At 37.6% G+C, this 16,494-nt stretch overlaps 1 protein-coding gene across 1 annotated transcript; it reads right to left on the bottom strand.

The window, feature by feature from the left end:
* Positions 1–615: 615 nt before the first annotated feature.
* On the bottom strand, positions 616–15,500 carry ZCCHC10 (zinc finger CCHC-type containing 10). Its single transcript, XM_040240115.1, has 4 exons — positions 15,418–15,500; positions 5,950–6,111; positions 3,068–3,109; positions 616–2,419 (listed from the first exon to the last, which is right to left on the bottom strand). The coding sequence occupies exons 1-4, from the start codon at positions 15,456–15,458 to the stop codon at positions 2,152–2,154; spliced, it is 513 nt and encodes a 170-aa protein (XP_040096049.1). The 5' UTR covers positions 15,459–15,500; the 3' UTR covers positions 616–2,151.
* Positions 15,501–16,494: the final 994 nt, after the last annotated feature.

Below are 16,494 nucleotides of genomic sequence, written 5' to 3'. Positions count from 1 at the left end.
TTAACTAACAGTATTTTATCAAATACTAATTTCTTGGTTCTGCTCATTGTACTATGGTTATGTAAGATGCTAACATTAGGGTAAGCGAGGTGGGGTATACATGGAAATTGTAATTTTACAGATTTTCTGTAAACCTACAGTTAGTTCAAATTAGCAAGTTAAAAAAATAAATAAAATCATGACTATGAAGTACACTTTCTCTGTACTTTCTTCCATTTCCAGTGCTAACTTTTGGTGTAATGCCAAGACAAATTTACTATATTGTACAGTCATACTAACAAACGTTTGAGGAGTAAAAACCTATGATCTGATCATGATTCCTTTTGATATGGTTCTGAGAAATAATACATTTATTACATTTGCCAGGGATTCAGCTTCCAGAGTTCTGCTTTTAGGCAGGATAGGGTAAATTCTTTGGAAGTTACCCTTCACTGTGCCATTGAGTCTGCTTTTTTGAGTAAACTGTGTGACTAGAGTAAGGATCTTGACCTCTGTACTTTTCCAGGTATGCCTTTGAATAGTTGTAAAAGTAAAAACAATTAGAATTTAAATGTTCTTACCATCTAAATGGATAAGAAATGGCATTAAGAAAAATAGCAGAGACATTAAAGAAGCTTAAGCTCATCAGCACAAACTGAGTTTTATTTGATTGCAAGTGATATAACCTATGTACATGTTTCCCTTCCAAGTTTTTTCACCGCTAAAATTGCCCTTACAGAGATTACAAACATTGTAAACTGCATTTCATTAGTAGTTTATGAAATCTGCCTGTCAACTGACACATTCTGTTTAGAGCCTTAAAAATGTTTTGAGAATATTTATAATCACTGAAAGCAGATGATTCTGTAAAACAGGTAATTACAGATCTTTAAACTGACAACATACATATATTTAAACATTTAAATAGAAGTTTATTTTCTTCAAAAGTAATTTTCTACTGCTTTTTCATAAAAATATAAAAAGACAACATCTGTAGTTTTAAAAACCTATATTTAACCTAAATCAAGATTTTTCTACAAACAATACCTCTTCCCAAAAAGTTCAAAACACATCACAAAATAATGTGATGTTAAATCAAATAATTTCATCATGACAGAGTATTTTACTTTTAAGAAATACTTGGCAGTATTTCTTTTTAAACTTTCATGCTAGATTTCAACTGTGTATATGCTATATAAACACACTAGATTAACCTAAGTCACTCATACTTATGCAGTAGACTCATATATGATGAGTTACCATATAAACAGTCATACCACAATTGCAAAATGGTAAAAGGCAATCTTTATGAAAACATTATAAAAAAATTTAGTAAAAGGCAGCCAACATCACTCTAATTTTCTGTAAAAATTACATCTCTTCCTCCTACCCCCTTGAATGGTATCTTTTATAGCATATTGACACACAAAAGTATTTATAACCCTTTTACATAAGCTAGCTTTTTTAAATGACTGCTTTCTTTTCTGACACATTGAATTTATCCAAAGGCACCAAAGACTAGACTCCTATGTAGTTTCAGAATTTTTGTTCTTTTTAAGTTCCTCTAGGATAATTTTCCTCAGAAAAGGGTAAACCTAAGAACCAGAAGAAAATGCATGATAAAACACAGTAACCTGAAACTTGTACCATCCAAAAGGTATAAATTTATTAACAGGTTTCTTGAACTTTTCATTTAGGACAAGAAGTCAGAACAACTTTCTGAACATAAACACAAAAATAGAGCACATTAGTAACAGTAGGAAAACTCCTAAGCTTCTAATGTATTAAATCTTACATAATAACATACAGCCAAAAGCATTAGAAATTCACTGCCAGATATTATGATCCTTTATCCTGAAAAATGTCTGATACACAGCACTAACAAGGAAGAGAGTATGGCATTTATTTCACAGGGAGGAAAGATAGGTTTCATCACAAAAACAGATTTACTATATTTCAGCTTTGATTAATTTTAGAGATATATTTTAAAGATAAAAAAGAAAAACAAGGTTCACCCCTCAAATAAAAAAAGTCTTTATATATATATATATATAAAATCCATTATTAATACTTTATTGGCCAGTTAACCTATTTGGCCATAACACATTCTGAATTCCCTTCTGAGAATCACATTAATGTTTTCAGTCCATTAGTCCAATGGATGGAGCAATTCTATTTTTTCTTCTTCTTCTTTGGTGGTTCATCATCAGAACTACTATCTGTGCTGGTGCTGCTACTACTGGAAGAGCTGGAATCTGAGTCTGAATCAGAGGATGAGGAGGAGCTTGTGGAGGAGGCGGAAGATGATGAACTGGAGGAGCTTTCATCAGAGTCACTGTCCTCTGAGGAAGATGAGGTAGATGTCTCTTCACTCTCTGATGAAGAATCACTGGCTGAACTGTCGCTGCTATTGCTACTGGAACTGGTTACACTCTTAGACCTATTAGACAATTATATGCACGAGAAGCCGACATTCAATAGAATGTTTAAAAGCAATTACACTTGAGTGTTATGTATATATATACGTATACTGAAGCTTTGCCAGTATGGTTATCACTAGATTTGATGCTTTATGGATTGCCTAACTGTTAGTAATCCTAACGTGCCCACCCTTTCACTCCAACCAGAAGGTCTTTAAATCTCTTGGATGGAATTTGAGAAAAGTGAACATACTATATTGTGCTTCAGAGTGAATGTTAGAATACAGTTGCAGTTTAACAACTGGGTTTATTTAAACCTCCTGTACAGTGGTAAATGTTTCATAACCTTAACTACTTTAGACAAGATACAGCTGGCCAATAGTTTCTTACCAATAATTTCTAATAACATTTTCTAACCTAAGACAAGAGAAATCACGTACTGTTTCCAGGTATAAGGACCCTGGAAAGTTGGAGAAAAAGGAGAAACAAAGGAAGAAACTCCAGACAAGTAAACAGAGGAAGGTATCAGAAAACAGGACGATGTTTAATCATGAATTGCAAACGAGAGACTTCAGATCCAAGTCTTGTAACTATTATTTTAAAATCAACCACCCTATCCCTCCAACTATTATTATATATTACCTATGTAATATTAAAGCCACACATACCTTTTCTTCTTGGTCTTTCTTTCTACATTAGCTTCTCCAATGCTGATAAGCAACAGGGAAAGGGGGAGGAGCTCTTGTTAATAAAGTGATTATAAACAGCTCAGATAAACCCCTCCGATATCCCCAAAACTGTTTTACATTAGAGAAACACTTTGTCTTTTGTAACATGTACTGAGAGTCCAGTGTTTCTTATTATAACCAAGAAAAAAGTTTCTTACTGCAGGTATATATTGTACCTGCATGAGCTACTCAGGTGGCTTAGTGGTAAAGAATCTGCATGCCAATGCAGGAGACACAGAGATGTGGGTTCAATCCCTGGGTTGGGAAGATCCCCTAGCCCCTAGAGGAAGAAATAGCAACCCACTCCAGTATTCTTCCTTGAAAAATCCCATGAACAGAGGAGCCTGGTGGGCTACTGGCCATAGGGTCGCAAACAATCGGACACAACTGAGCACATGTGTGGTACATGCAGTTAAATTAACTAGCTCTTAAGACAGATGCTATCAACTATATTTTAGAAGTCAGGTGAGTTAATAGTTAAGATGAGCACACACTAATTTGCTTCTTTTTTAATTGTGAACTTAGGTTGACACAGCTTAATCAACTACTTAGTGAACAACAGAACAAAGCAAATAATAGCAGAACAATTCTAATTTATAATTTGGTTTTCTAGAATGGTATTATAAGTGGTCATTTTATATAAAAAGAAAAGCAACTGTTAATTAAAAATTTTTTTCTTAAATGATTCATTTTGGTGTACACTTAAAACTAACACAACACTGTAAATCAACAATTGTTGTTCTTTGCCACTAACTCCTGTCTGACTCTTTGGCGACCCCATGGACTGTAGCCCACCAGGCTCCTCTGTCCATGGGATTTCCCAGGCAAGAATACTGGAGTGGATTGCCATTTCCTTCTGCAGAGGATCTTCCCAACCCAGGGATCAAACTCAAAGTCTCCTACATTGGAAGGCAGATTCTTTACCACTGTGAGCTACCAGGGAAGTCCAAATCAACTATACTCCAATAAAAATTTAAAAGCCTCATTTCTTGAGACTTCCCTGGTGGTCTAGTAGTTAAGACTCTGCTTCCATTGCAGGGGGCGTGGGTTCTATTCTTTGCCAGGGAACTAAGATCCCACACGCCACTAGGCACAGGCAAAAAACTTTAAAAAACAAACAAAAAAACCTTCCAAACCATTTATTTTTCTGCCTGTCCTCCAAATGTTCAGTTTTAAAACCAGAGACTTAATACTTTAAGATTATGCTCCCGCATTATTTATAAAGAAAAAAGCCTGGTGATTTAAAATATACAAATGGCTTGCTGCTATAAAGCTGCCAAACAACATGTCTACTAAATCAGGGTTTCAAATTACAGAATTACTTCAATTACTCTACACTGTCCTATAAATTTAACATTTTTATATTCTGAACTTCTTTGCATATCCTAGATAATGCTTCTACCCTTATTTCCCAGATCTTCAAATATAAATACATATTTATGTAAAGTTGTTTTATTACTGAAGAATTCTCATTTTTGCAATTAAAATAAATGGTAGAAGTACATTCATTAAGTCACACCACAAGAATTCAAGATCATTAAAATTCATACACTTCCATAATTTTATCACTGAACCAAAATAATTAGCAGTCTACGTAACAGAGCCAAAACTAAAATTCATGTAGTTGTATGTACTTTTTAAGATCAAGATACTCGTGTAATACAACTAGAAAAAAAAAAGTAGTTGTTGAAATGAAATTATCCATAACTCTTATCATTTTTTGCTTACATTCCTAATAAATGAATTTTTAAAAATTATGTTTTTCTCCTCATCTTTTTTCTATCCTAAGTTTCAATATTTGCAGAGGGTATAAACTCTGGCATATTATATATAAAATATTGACATTTAAAAAAGAGAATTGTTATATCATTTTGATAATTGTAAATATCACAAAATTTGATACCTATCATAATTTTAAAAAATATGAACAAGTTTATCTTTAACAATTGGTACTTTTACATTATCCCTTTTCATCTTTGAACCTGTTTATTTTCCTTTCCCCACAGAATGTATCCTAATATATTTTTATGCCTGAAAATTTTAGTGACCACTTATATTTCTCTGCAATAAAAACACAGACATAACATAACTTGAAATTGTATCTTTTAATTACATATGATCATAAAGTTTTAAAAGTGCTTAAAAACTCTGAGTTGAATTACCATAATCACTATTATGCAAATTGATTAAAACAATGTAAAATATATTATAAATTTTAGTAACTATTATAGAATGGCTACCTATTCCAGTATTCTTGCTTGGAGAATTACATGGACAGAAGGGTCTGGCAGGCTACAGTTGATGGGATCACAAAGAGTTGGACACGACTGAGCAACTAACACACACACATACATAAAATATTTACTGGAACTATATCTTTTAAAGACATCAATTTTTTTTCTAGTTTTTGTATCCATCGATCTTACTGCTTAACTATGACAGAATTCAGTATCAAGTTAATTCCTATATTTAATTTTTACAGATTTAACCCTGAGAAAGTTTGTTAACCTGAACAGGTAGATGGTATAGCAATGTCACTTAGTTCTTTGAATTCTTCCCATGCTAAATAAATTCCACAAGTCATATAATGATGTATTATTAAAATACACTTTTTGAAATAAGTTTTTAAAAATAATTTTATTTATTTTGGTTGTGCTGGGTCTTGTAAAGAGCTTAGCATGGTGCCTTGCACCAGTAATACTCATTAAACTTTAGCTAGTATTTTTAATCTAAATCTGGATAACCATCATAAGATATTTAGTCCCTTAATAAATTTTATAAATAAAAATAAATATTCCTTTGGACACCATATGTAACCTTACCTTTGTTGTAATAATAATCTGTTTTCTTTTTCTTTTAAAGCTTTCTTTAGTTCTGCTGTTCTTGAAGGCCTATGTAGGTACTTTCTTTTTCCTGTGCATTCATAAGTCCAATGTCCAAATTCCAAGCATTTCTGACATCTTACATGTTGCTTATTTGCTTCACTACAGGATAAAAAATAAGAATACAGGCCTTAAATTTTTGACTTTACATTTTCTGCTGTGAGAAACATAAACAATACAAGCATTTGTTAGATTTAATCACTAGGCAATATAGTAAGTGGTTAAGGGCTGGAAGGAGCACAAGCTGGAATCAAGATTGCTGGGAGAAATATCAATAACCTCAGATATGCAGATGACACCACCCTTATGGCAGAAAGTGAAGAGGAACTCAAGAGCCTCTTGATGAAAGTGAAAGAGGAGAGTGAAAAAGTTGGCTTAAAGCTCAACATTCAGAAAACAAGATTATGGCATCTGGTCCCATCACTTCATGGGAAATAGATGGGGAAACAGTGGAAACAGTGTCAGACTTTATTTTGGGGGGCTCCAAAATCTCTGCAGGTGGTGATTGCAGCCATGAAATTAAAAGACGCTTACCCCTTGGAAGGAAAGTTATGACCAACCTACATAGCATATTCAAAAGCAGAGACATTACTTTGCCAACAAAGATCCATCTAGTCAAGGCTATGGTTTTTCCAGTAGTCATGTATGGATGTGAGAGTTGGACTGTGAAGAAAGCTGAGTGCTGAAGAATTGATGCTTTTGAACTGTGGGGTTGGAGAAGACTCTTGACAGTCCCTTGGCGTGCAAGGAGATCCAACCAGTCCATCCTAAAGGAGATCAGCCCTGGGTGTTCTTTGGAAGGAATGATTCTAAAGCTGAAACTCCAGTACTTTGGCCACCTCATGCGAAGAGTTGACTCATTGGAAAAGACTGATGCTGGGAGGGATTGGGGGCAGGAGGAGAAGGGGACGACAGAGGATGAGATGGTTGGATGGCATCACCGACTTGACGGACGTGAGTTTGAGTGAACTCCGGGAGTTGGTGATGGACACGGAGGCCTGATGTGCTGCATTTCATGGGGTTGCAAAGAGTTGGACACAACTGAGCGACTGAACTGATCTGAAGAACTTGGACCTTAGAGTTAGACAGAACTGAGTTCAAATCTTGTTTCCTCAATTCCATTCCAGTAAGGGCAGACTAGGTAATTCAGACCAGCTCTTCAGCTTAGAATTAGAAAAGATAGCCAAAACATTTTTAACAATCTGCTCAAGGATCAGAGAACTAACAAAGAGGTTAAAGAATCACCAAGCCAAGATATAGAAGAGGAGGGGAACTCAGAGTGGTTAGCTCTACATTTAACTCAACTCTTGTCCTGGGGCCTTTTCCCAACTTGGGAGAGTAAGCAAGCATCATTTATAACAAGCAAGGGAGACAAATTATGCATTCAGAGTTAGGACTCTGAAGATCTTTACCCTAGGAATAAAGCAATGGTGTATGAAGTGCTGCCCAGCTTCTAGTCACCTAGGAGACTAAGAAAAATCTCAATCCCTGAGATTGAATTAAGATTGACAAGTGGAGAAAAACAGATAAAAGAATTGGAAAGGAAGAAACAAAACTGTCATTCCTTACTGATTAATGTATCATGTGCTTTGCAAATCCAAAAGAGTCTAGATAAATTTTTATTTTACTCTTTGGCCACGCTGTGTGGCATGTGGGATCTTAGTTCCCCAAACTAGGATTAAAACCTGTGCCCCTTGCATTGGGAGTGTAGAGTCCTAACCACTGACTGCCATGGAAGTCCACAAATATTTTTTTAATATTAGAATTCATAAGTGAGTTTCAATTCAGTTCAGTCACTCAGCCATGTCTGACTCTTTGCAACCCCATGGACTGCAGCACGCCAGGCTTCCCTGTCCATCACTAACTCCTGGAGCCTATTCAAACTCATGTCCATTGAGTTGGTGATGCCATCCAACCATCTCATCCTCTGTCCTCCCCTTCTCCTCCCGCCTTCAATCTTTCCCAGCATCAGGGTCTTTTCCAATGAGTCAGCTTTTCCAATCAGGTGGCCAAAGTATTGGAGTTTCAGCTTCAACATCAGTCCTTCCAATGAGTATTTCAGGGCTGATTTCCTTTAAGATTGACTGCTTGGATCTCCTTGCAGTCCAAGGGACTCTCAAGAGTCTTCTCCACCACCACAGTTCAAAAGCATCAATTCTTCGTAGCTCAGCTTTCTTTATAATCCAACTCTCACATCCATACATGACTACTGGGAAAACCATAGCTTTGACTAGATGGACCTTTGTTGGTAATGTCTCTGCTTTTTAATATGCTGTCTAGGTTAGTCATAGCTTTTCTTCCAAGGATCAAGTGTCTTTTAATTTCATGGCTGCAGTCACCATCTGCAGTCATTTTGGAGCCCCCCCAAAATAAAGTCTCTTACTGTTTCTGTTGTTTCCCCATCTATTTGCCATGAAGTGATGGGACCGGATGCCATGATCTTAGTTTTCCGAATGTTGAGTTTTAAGCCAACTTTTTCATAAGTGAGTTTAGAAAGGTTTTATATTAGGATCAGTAAACTTTTCTTTGAAGAAATGACTGTTTAGGTTTTCCTCCCACTTTTTGATTGGGTTGTTTGTTTTTCTGGTATTGAGCTACATGAACTGTATATTTTGGAGATTAATCTTTTGTCAGTTGTTTCATTTGCAATTACCTGCCATTCTAAGGGTTGTCTTTTCATCTCGTTTATAGCTTTCTTTGCTGTGCAAAAGCTTTTAAGTTTAATTAGGTCCCACTTGTTTATTTTTGTTTTTATTTCCATTATTCTAGGAGGTGGGTCAAAGAGGATATTGCTGTGATTTACATCAGAGTGTTTTGCCTATTCTTTCCTCTAAGAGTGTTATAGTTTCTGGCCTTTAATCCATTTTGAGTTTATTTTTGTGTTTGGTGTTAGGAAATGTTCTAATTTGATTCTTTTACATGTAGCTGTCCAGTTTTCCCAGCACCACTTATTGAAGAGACTGTTTTTTCTCCATTGTATATTCTTGCCTCCTTTGTCAAACAGAAGGTGTCCATAGGTGCATGGGTTTATCTCTGGGCTTTCTATCTTGTTCCATTGAAATACAGTTCAGTTTTTGTGCCAGTACTGTCTTTATTACTGTAGCTTGGGATGTTCTTTTCATAACTATTTACTAAGGACTATTTATGTTGTCTGAACTTTTTTGTAGATCATGTTATAGGTCATAATAAAATTTTAAAAAAATCTTGGCTCTTTCACTACATAGTTTTAGGCTCTTTAGAAAGCTGATTTTTGAACTTCAGTTTCTTATTCTAAAAAATGGGACAATATCTACTTCACTAGATCACTGTGAGAATTAGACAAGACCATAGCCATGTTTTATACTTACTGTATGTCAGGAATTTAGCTAAATACTACTTATGCATAAATACATCAAATCCCCATGACACCCCAATGAGTTTGAGAACAATATCTTCATTCTACAAACTGGGATGTTTGTATAGCAAGCAACAAGGAATCTGGCATAAAGTCATACAAAAATGGGAGCTGTGACTATCAGCCTACACATTAGGCTAATCAACTATGTGGACTAATGATACTTGGCAATTCCTCAAACATGGGTACATGATGAGATGCTGGACTTTTAATTTCGACATAGAGCAGTCACCGTTTTATCCCTGGAGAACACATAATTGCTGTTCAGTAAATAGTAAAATGAATGACTGTTAAAGTAGGCAAGGGTTTCAGAGAACATATATTGTTTATAGTATGCTTTTCATTAATTAATTGCCATATTGTGGGCCAGCTTCTGTAATTTTGACAATAATTTATTTTGGACTTCCCTGGTGGTCCAGTGGTTAAGAATCTGCCTACCAATGCAGGGGACACACAGTTTGACCCCTGGTCAGGGAAGATCCACATGTCTTGGGACAACTAAGCCCTGGAGCTGCAACTACTGAGCCCACACACCACAACTACTGAAGGCCAAGTGCCATAGAGAGCCGTGCTCTGCAACAAGAGAAGCTACCACAATAAGAAGCCCGTGTACAACCAGAGAGCAGTTCCTGCTCAGTGCAACTAGAGAAAGTCCACATGCAGCAAAGAAGACCCAGTGAAGGCAAAAATAAATAAATAAATAAATTTAAAAAACTTATTTTTAGCACTTGTCCAAAAATAAGCCAATCCTAATGTGGATTTTAGAGTTGGATATGACTGAAGCGACTTAGCATACACATTGTAATGCAAGCAAGAGACATGGGTTCAACTCCTGTGTTGGGAAGACTCCTGGAGAAGGAAACGTTAACCTAATCCAGTATTTCTTGCCTGGGAAATCCCATGGACAGAGGAGCCTTGTTCAAGTAAGGAACTAAGACCCAGCAGTAGTATTAAAAGATAATAAAGAAGAGTCAGCTTTTTGCCTAGTAATAGTTCATAAATTTCCGTAAACAACTGCCAGTACCATGACTATAACTTCAGAGTTTATCTCACTATGTAATAGTACAGCAAATTGTGGCTTTCTATAATAAAAGACTTTATGGACTTAATATTAAGTTGCCCACTTTTCAGGTAAAAAAAAGAACATTTAATATATACAGGTGGTGCCGTTGGTAAAGTATCCACCTGCCAACACAGGAGACAGAAGACACACAGGTTTGATCCTTGGGTTGGAAAGATCCCCTGGAGTAGGGCATGGAAACTCACTCCAGTATTCTTGCCTGGAGTATCCCATGGACAGAGGAGCCCGACAGCTTTCAGTCCATATGGTGGCAAAGAGCTGGATATGACTGAAGCGACTTAGCACACACATTGTAATGCAAGCAAGAGACATGGGTTCAACTCCTGTGTTGGGAAGACCCCCTGGAGAAGGAAACGGTAACCTAATCCAGTATTTCTTGCCTGGGAAATCCCATGGACAGAGGAGCCTTGTAGGCTACAGTCTATGGGGGTCACAAAGGAGCTGGACCTAACTTAGTGACTAAACAACAACTATTGTAATATGCATCCCAGAAATGATAAAATCAAAAACATTAAAGGATAATTAGTAAAAAATGTAAAATCATGACTCTAATACAAAGATATAATGAACATGTCAAAGATTTTATTTAATCATTAATTAATAAGGGAACCAGTAAGATGTTGGAACTGGTTTAGAACAGTATCCAAACAACACACATATATGGGCAATCAGGAATGCAGGAAACAAATTTACTAATAGTTAAAAACTGGTCAACAGCCACAGGGCAAGAATCAGTTGTACTGCTTTGCATGGGTAAGAATCTTCTCTTCGATTTTGTACAATTTACCGAGTTTTAAAATAGGTCAAAGACAATGAGGCACAGGTCCTGATAGGGTCATATAGCCAGGATAGAGGATTAGACAACTCAGCCAGTAATTTTTTTTTAAAATCCATTTCAAAGTCTTTCACAATATTTCCTAATAATGAAATTATGGAGGAGGATGGAAGCCTTTCAGAATCAAGGAAATAAAGTCTTCTTCTCTAACTTACAATCTGTTTTCCTGATATTGTAAGAAATTTATAGCCTGGGATGTCAGCTACTATAAATATTATTGGCCAGCACTGTGGAGTTTGTTTTTTTGTTGTTATAAACACAACTTTCACTAATATCTGAAGTCCACCTACGATGTTCTAAACATTAACTAGAGACTGCTGATGGTTCAGTGGTGTAAACTCCAAGCTTCTGCAACAGAGGGCACAGACTCCATCTCTGGTCAGGGAGTTAGTATCTCACATGCCATGAGGCACAGCTAAAAATAAGTAAATAGATAAACATTTACTAACTAATCTTAAAAATACTTCTTCTATACAGAATGCAGAGACAGACCTATAATTTCAAAATAAACAAGACCAGCAAGCATTTCTTTTCGAATGAATACCCTATTTAATAACATTCCTTTTCTATAGCCTAAGCTAAGGTTTAAGGAAGTGTTTTAAACAGTACAGCCTTTTTATGTGAAACAACCTTCTTTGATACCTGAAATATTAAGACATGTCTGCCAGATTGGCAAAATTTTAAGTCTATGGTTGGCAAAGGTGGAGAATTGGCACTCTGAATATAGTAAAATATACATTTTTAAATGCTGATATGTAAGTTACAGAAACTTTCTGAAGGGCTATGTGGTAATATGCAACAAAAATCTTAAAAATGTACATATCAAATAAACAAAAAATATAATATCAATAATGGTTATGTATCTAGAGGATCCCTAAGAGTTCCATTTATTATTAAACTAATAAATGAGTTTAATAAGGTCATAGGATATAAGGTCAGTATACAAAAGTCAATATACTAGCAATGAACAATTGGAAATTGAAGTAAAAAAATACTACAATACTTAATTTTACCCTTGTTAAATTTCTTCTCATTAGACTCAACATAGAGTTCATCTATCAAGACCTTTCTGGATTGGGATCTTGTTATCCATTGTATTAGTCACCCTTCTTAGCTTTGTGTTAACTGCAGGTTTGATAAACATGCACATGTGTCTTCATCCAAGTCATTTATAAAAATTGTTGACAAGATCAAACAGTACCACACTGAGGCCACCATGTATATTTACTTAAACCCATTAAACAATACTCTCAGTTCATGATGTTCAACTAAGGTACCTAATAGTTCTGCTTTGTTCACAAGGATACTGTGAGAGACTTTCCAAGATGCCTTATTGAAATCCAAATACCTAAAAAAGGCAATAAGGGTATCAATCTGTAATGATTTGATACCTGATTAACTTGGCTTTTACTTCTGAACAGATTTAATATATCCAGCCAGAATTTTGCCTGGAATGGATATCAAATTCACAAGTCTAGTTTGTGGAATCTACCCTTCTCACTTTGAAAATCAAAACATTTGCCTACTTCTAGTCCTTTAGCGTCACTCCTGTTGGCCAGAGGTCCTCAGATTACGAGCAGCACTACAGCCATTTCACTTGGATATTTTCTGTTATGTTGGGGACCAAATCACCTGGGTCAAGTGCCTTAAACACATTCAGAGTGGCTTAGGGCTCTAATACCCACTCCTCTAGTATCCTGGGCATCAGTTCTACTCTTGTCATTCTGCATACAATTGTGTTTGAGTTAAATCTGATTCAGAGTTAAGTTCCTGAAAGATCTGCTGAATGGGAAGTTTAAATTTTCCCCCTTTCCTCCTTTGGTCCAAAAACTTTTAAAAACAACGTCAATAGTACTTTCTCACTTCTCATAACTTGTAGCTTAAAAATTGTTCTTATGGAAGCGCTATCTGCTCTTTATAAACAAATCATTTTGATGAATATAAAATAAAAAGCAAAAGCTCCTCTTTTACTTTCTCTCCCAAAATATTCCCCAAATTTTCCTGCACTTTCCTTGCCTCTAATGGCCCTCGGTCTCCAACTCCCTGGGAGTTGTCCTGACAGCCTTTAAACCATGACAGGTTTTGTTACACACCATGTTTTCCTCCCAGTAAGACCAGAAGCTCCTAAAGCTTTGCTTTTTACTTCTAGGTAACTCATGTACCTAATACAAGCATATTGAAGAAATGGAACATTTGTTTAACTCTGTGATACTCTAAAACTTATGCTAAAAGCATTAAAAGTTTTACTTTCAAAAGTGGACACTGTTTGATTTAGTCAATCTAGCCATCATCACCTCCTCTGACCTATCCACCCATTGTTTATAAAGACCCATTCAATTATGCTGGGAAGAGAAAATGAAAGTGAAAGTCTCTCAGTCGTGTCCCACTCCTTGGGACCCCATAGACTATACAGTCCACGGAATTCTCCAGGCCAGTACTGGAGTGGGTAGCCTTTCCCTTCTCCAGGGGATCTTCTGAACCCAGGAATCGAACTGGGGTCTCTTGTGTTGCAGGCGGATTCTTTACCAGCTGAGCCATAAGGGAAGAGAATGAGATCCAAATTAATCAGAACTTCATATTCCCATAGACATGGTTTAGGGTAGGGCATGTAATCCAATCTAGACAATGAGATGCTATCAGCTTGAAGCAGATAGGATATAAAGGACTCTAGATACTGTAGCCATTTTAGGACCAAAGGAGTGATCTATCCAAGTATGGAACCAACATCCAAAAGAGCAAACCTAAGAGACATTAGACCCTGGTAACACCATTTAAGTGGATATCTATTTAAGTAGAACTGTTACTCCATTCTAGATCTCAGAACCATCTTGGAAAAGCCTTCTTCCTCCACCAAGCATACTACTACTTCACTCTGATTCTGTAAGTCTTTATCTTTATTTATCAAGGAACTCTTTTCATCCAGCATGAGAGGCAGAGTCTGATCAAAGATCGAAGAAAAGGATCAGGACTCTCAGAATAAAAAAACTATAAATACAAAAAGGAATACAAATATACACGCTGCAGCAGACTGAGTGATGTATTATAAACAGGCAAACAGTGATGGCATGAAACGCTGAGAGTGAATAAGTGGTGAATGCTGGTTGGGTGTGCAGATTGGTAAAAAAAAGGCTGTACAAGAAAGGCGCATATGACACGAACTCCTGCATTATCTGTTCACACTCTTGTGCCTTTCTCTCGCTCATTAGCCGCCACAATGGACATCTTTCAGTTCTTAGAAACTAAGTTCTCGCCTGTCTCAAATTAATTATGCTGTTCTGGATGCTCTTTCCCCCAATCCTCTCAGGACTGACTCCTTTCTCACACTTTCCATCTCTGTTCAAACCCCACCTCTTCAGAGACGCCTTTCCAGTCCAACCAACCTAACCTGGACCGTTCTCTTTTCCCACCATCTCATTTCCTTCAAAGCTCTTACTATCCAACTGCATTTACTTAAAATGTTTAGTTTATCGACTCTTTCCACCAACAGAATGTAAGCTTCCTGAAAGCAAATATTCTGTCTTGAACACTTTCTTACACCCAAAGTATCTGTTAGAGAATGAATGGCAGAATGTGAGAAGATAGCTTGGGAGAAAAGTCAGGCTGTTCCTAGGTAAGGCGATTACAATGGGGCAGGAAAAGCCAGCTGGCCTGGAGGTTGAACAGGAAGCTGAAGGTTTACGTCGGCGAGAATAAGGGGTGTTGGACGCGGGCTACAAGCTTCGCCTGGTCACTCGTGGGGTGCGCCCACCGCTGCCCACCGGCTGGGTTGGGCAAATCGGCATAAATCACTTAGTAACCAATTCCTGGACGTCCCCTTCGCGGGAACCAAACGCGAGACTCTCTTCAGTCACCCCTAGGTCCCGCCCAGTGGCCTTACGCAGCCGTCTTCCACGAAATCGCTAGTGCACAGACATCAAACTTCTCGCCCCGGCCCGAGCCCCTTGTGGGCAGGCGACGTGTAAGAAAAACGGCCACCCTCCGCCAGGCCAAGCTGAGGATCCGACACCAACCCCGCTTCCCAGCACCGCTCAATAGCCCGCTGACGCGCTTCTCTCCGCCCCCAGCCCGCCCCGCCGCCCAACTCCGGTCCTAACTTACGCTTGTCTCCGGGCTATGAGACGATGCATGGGAGTCGCCATCTTAGCGCGGCTGGCGACGGCCGCGCTGGGTTTTGGGAAACTCCTCGAGGTGGGCGGGGACTTCGAACCCTGAAGGGCGTAGGCGTGGGCGGAGCCAGTGGTCCTGGCTCTGGAGCTGCTTTTCGGGCAATTGTGGGTTGGGGCCTGGTGTGTTGTGTTTCCTGCATAGTCTATAGTTTGAGGGAGAGGAATGAGGCCAACTGACTAATCTGAACAAGGGTTTTGAAGGACGAGTCCACGTATATTGCTTGGAGAAGCAGGGAAGAACATTGTAGAATGAGGGATCTATCTATCCATCTTTATATACAAATCCATTTTTATATACATGAACGAATAAAGTTAATTGCTTAGTCGCGTCTGACTCTTTTGGGACCTTATGAATTGTTAGCCTACCAGGCTTCTCTGTTCATGAAATTCTCCAGGCAAGAATACTGGACTGGGGATCTTCCCAACCCAGGGATCAAACCCAGATCTCCCTTATTACAGGCAGATTCTTTACAGTCTAAGTCACCAGGGAAGCCCCACTGTAGTTTTCAGAAACCAGAAGTAGTCTGGATAGCAAAGTTTAAAGGAATAATTTAAACAAGATTGACTATCAGTTGAAAAAGACTGGGGCTTCCCTGGTGGCTCAGTGGTAAAGAATCCACATGCCAATGCAGGAGACACGTGTTTGATCCCTGATGGGAGAAGATTCCACAGACGGCAGAGCAACTATGCCCATGTGCTGCAACTATTGAGTCTGTGCTCTAGAACCTAGGAGCTGCAACTATGGAGACTGTTTGCCTCAAATACTGAAGCCCGAGTGCCGTAGAGCCTCTGCTCTGCAACAAGAGAAGCCCCTGCTCGCTGCAACTAGAGAAAGCTCATGCACAGCAATGAAGATCCAGCACAGACAAAACTAAATAAATAAAATGATTAAAAAAAGAGTGACTTTAGCAAACTATGAAGTGTACATATATGTTAATTACTTATGTTACGTACATAATCATATTTTTATTAATTTCATAGTGATGTTAGAAGGTTGTAAAACTGCTTT

Source organism: Oryx dammah, unplaced genomic scaffold (genome assembly GCF_014754425.2).
Source record: "Oryx dammah isolate SB20612 unplaced genomic scaffold, SCBI_Odam_1.1 HiC_scaffold_5, whole genome shotgun sequence".
Lineage (NCBI taxonomy): Eukaryota > Metazoa > Chordata > Mammalia > Artiodactyla > Bovidae > Oryx > Oryx dammah.
Note: the sequence above shows the minus strand (reverse complement) of the source record. Positions and strands in the feature narration are given on the sequence as shown.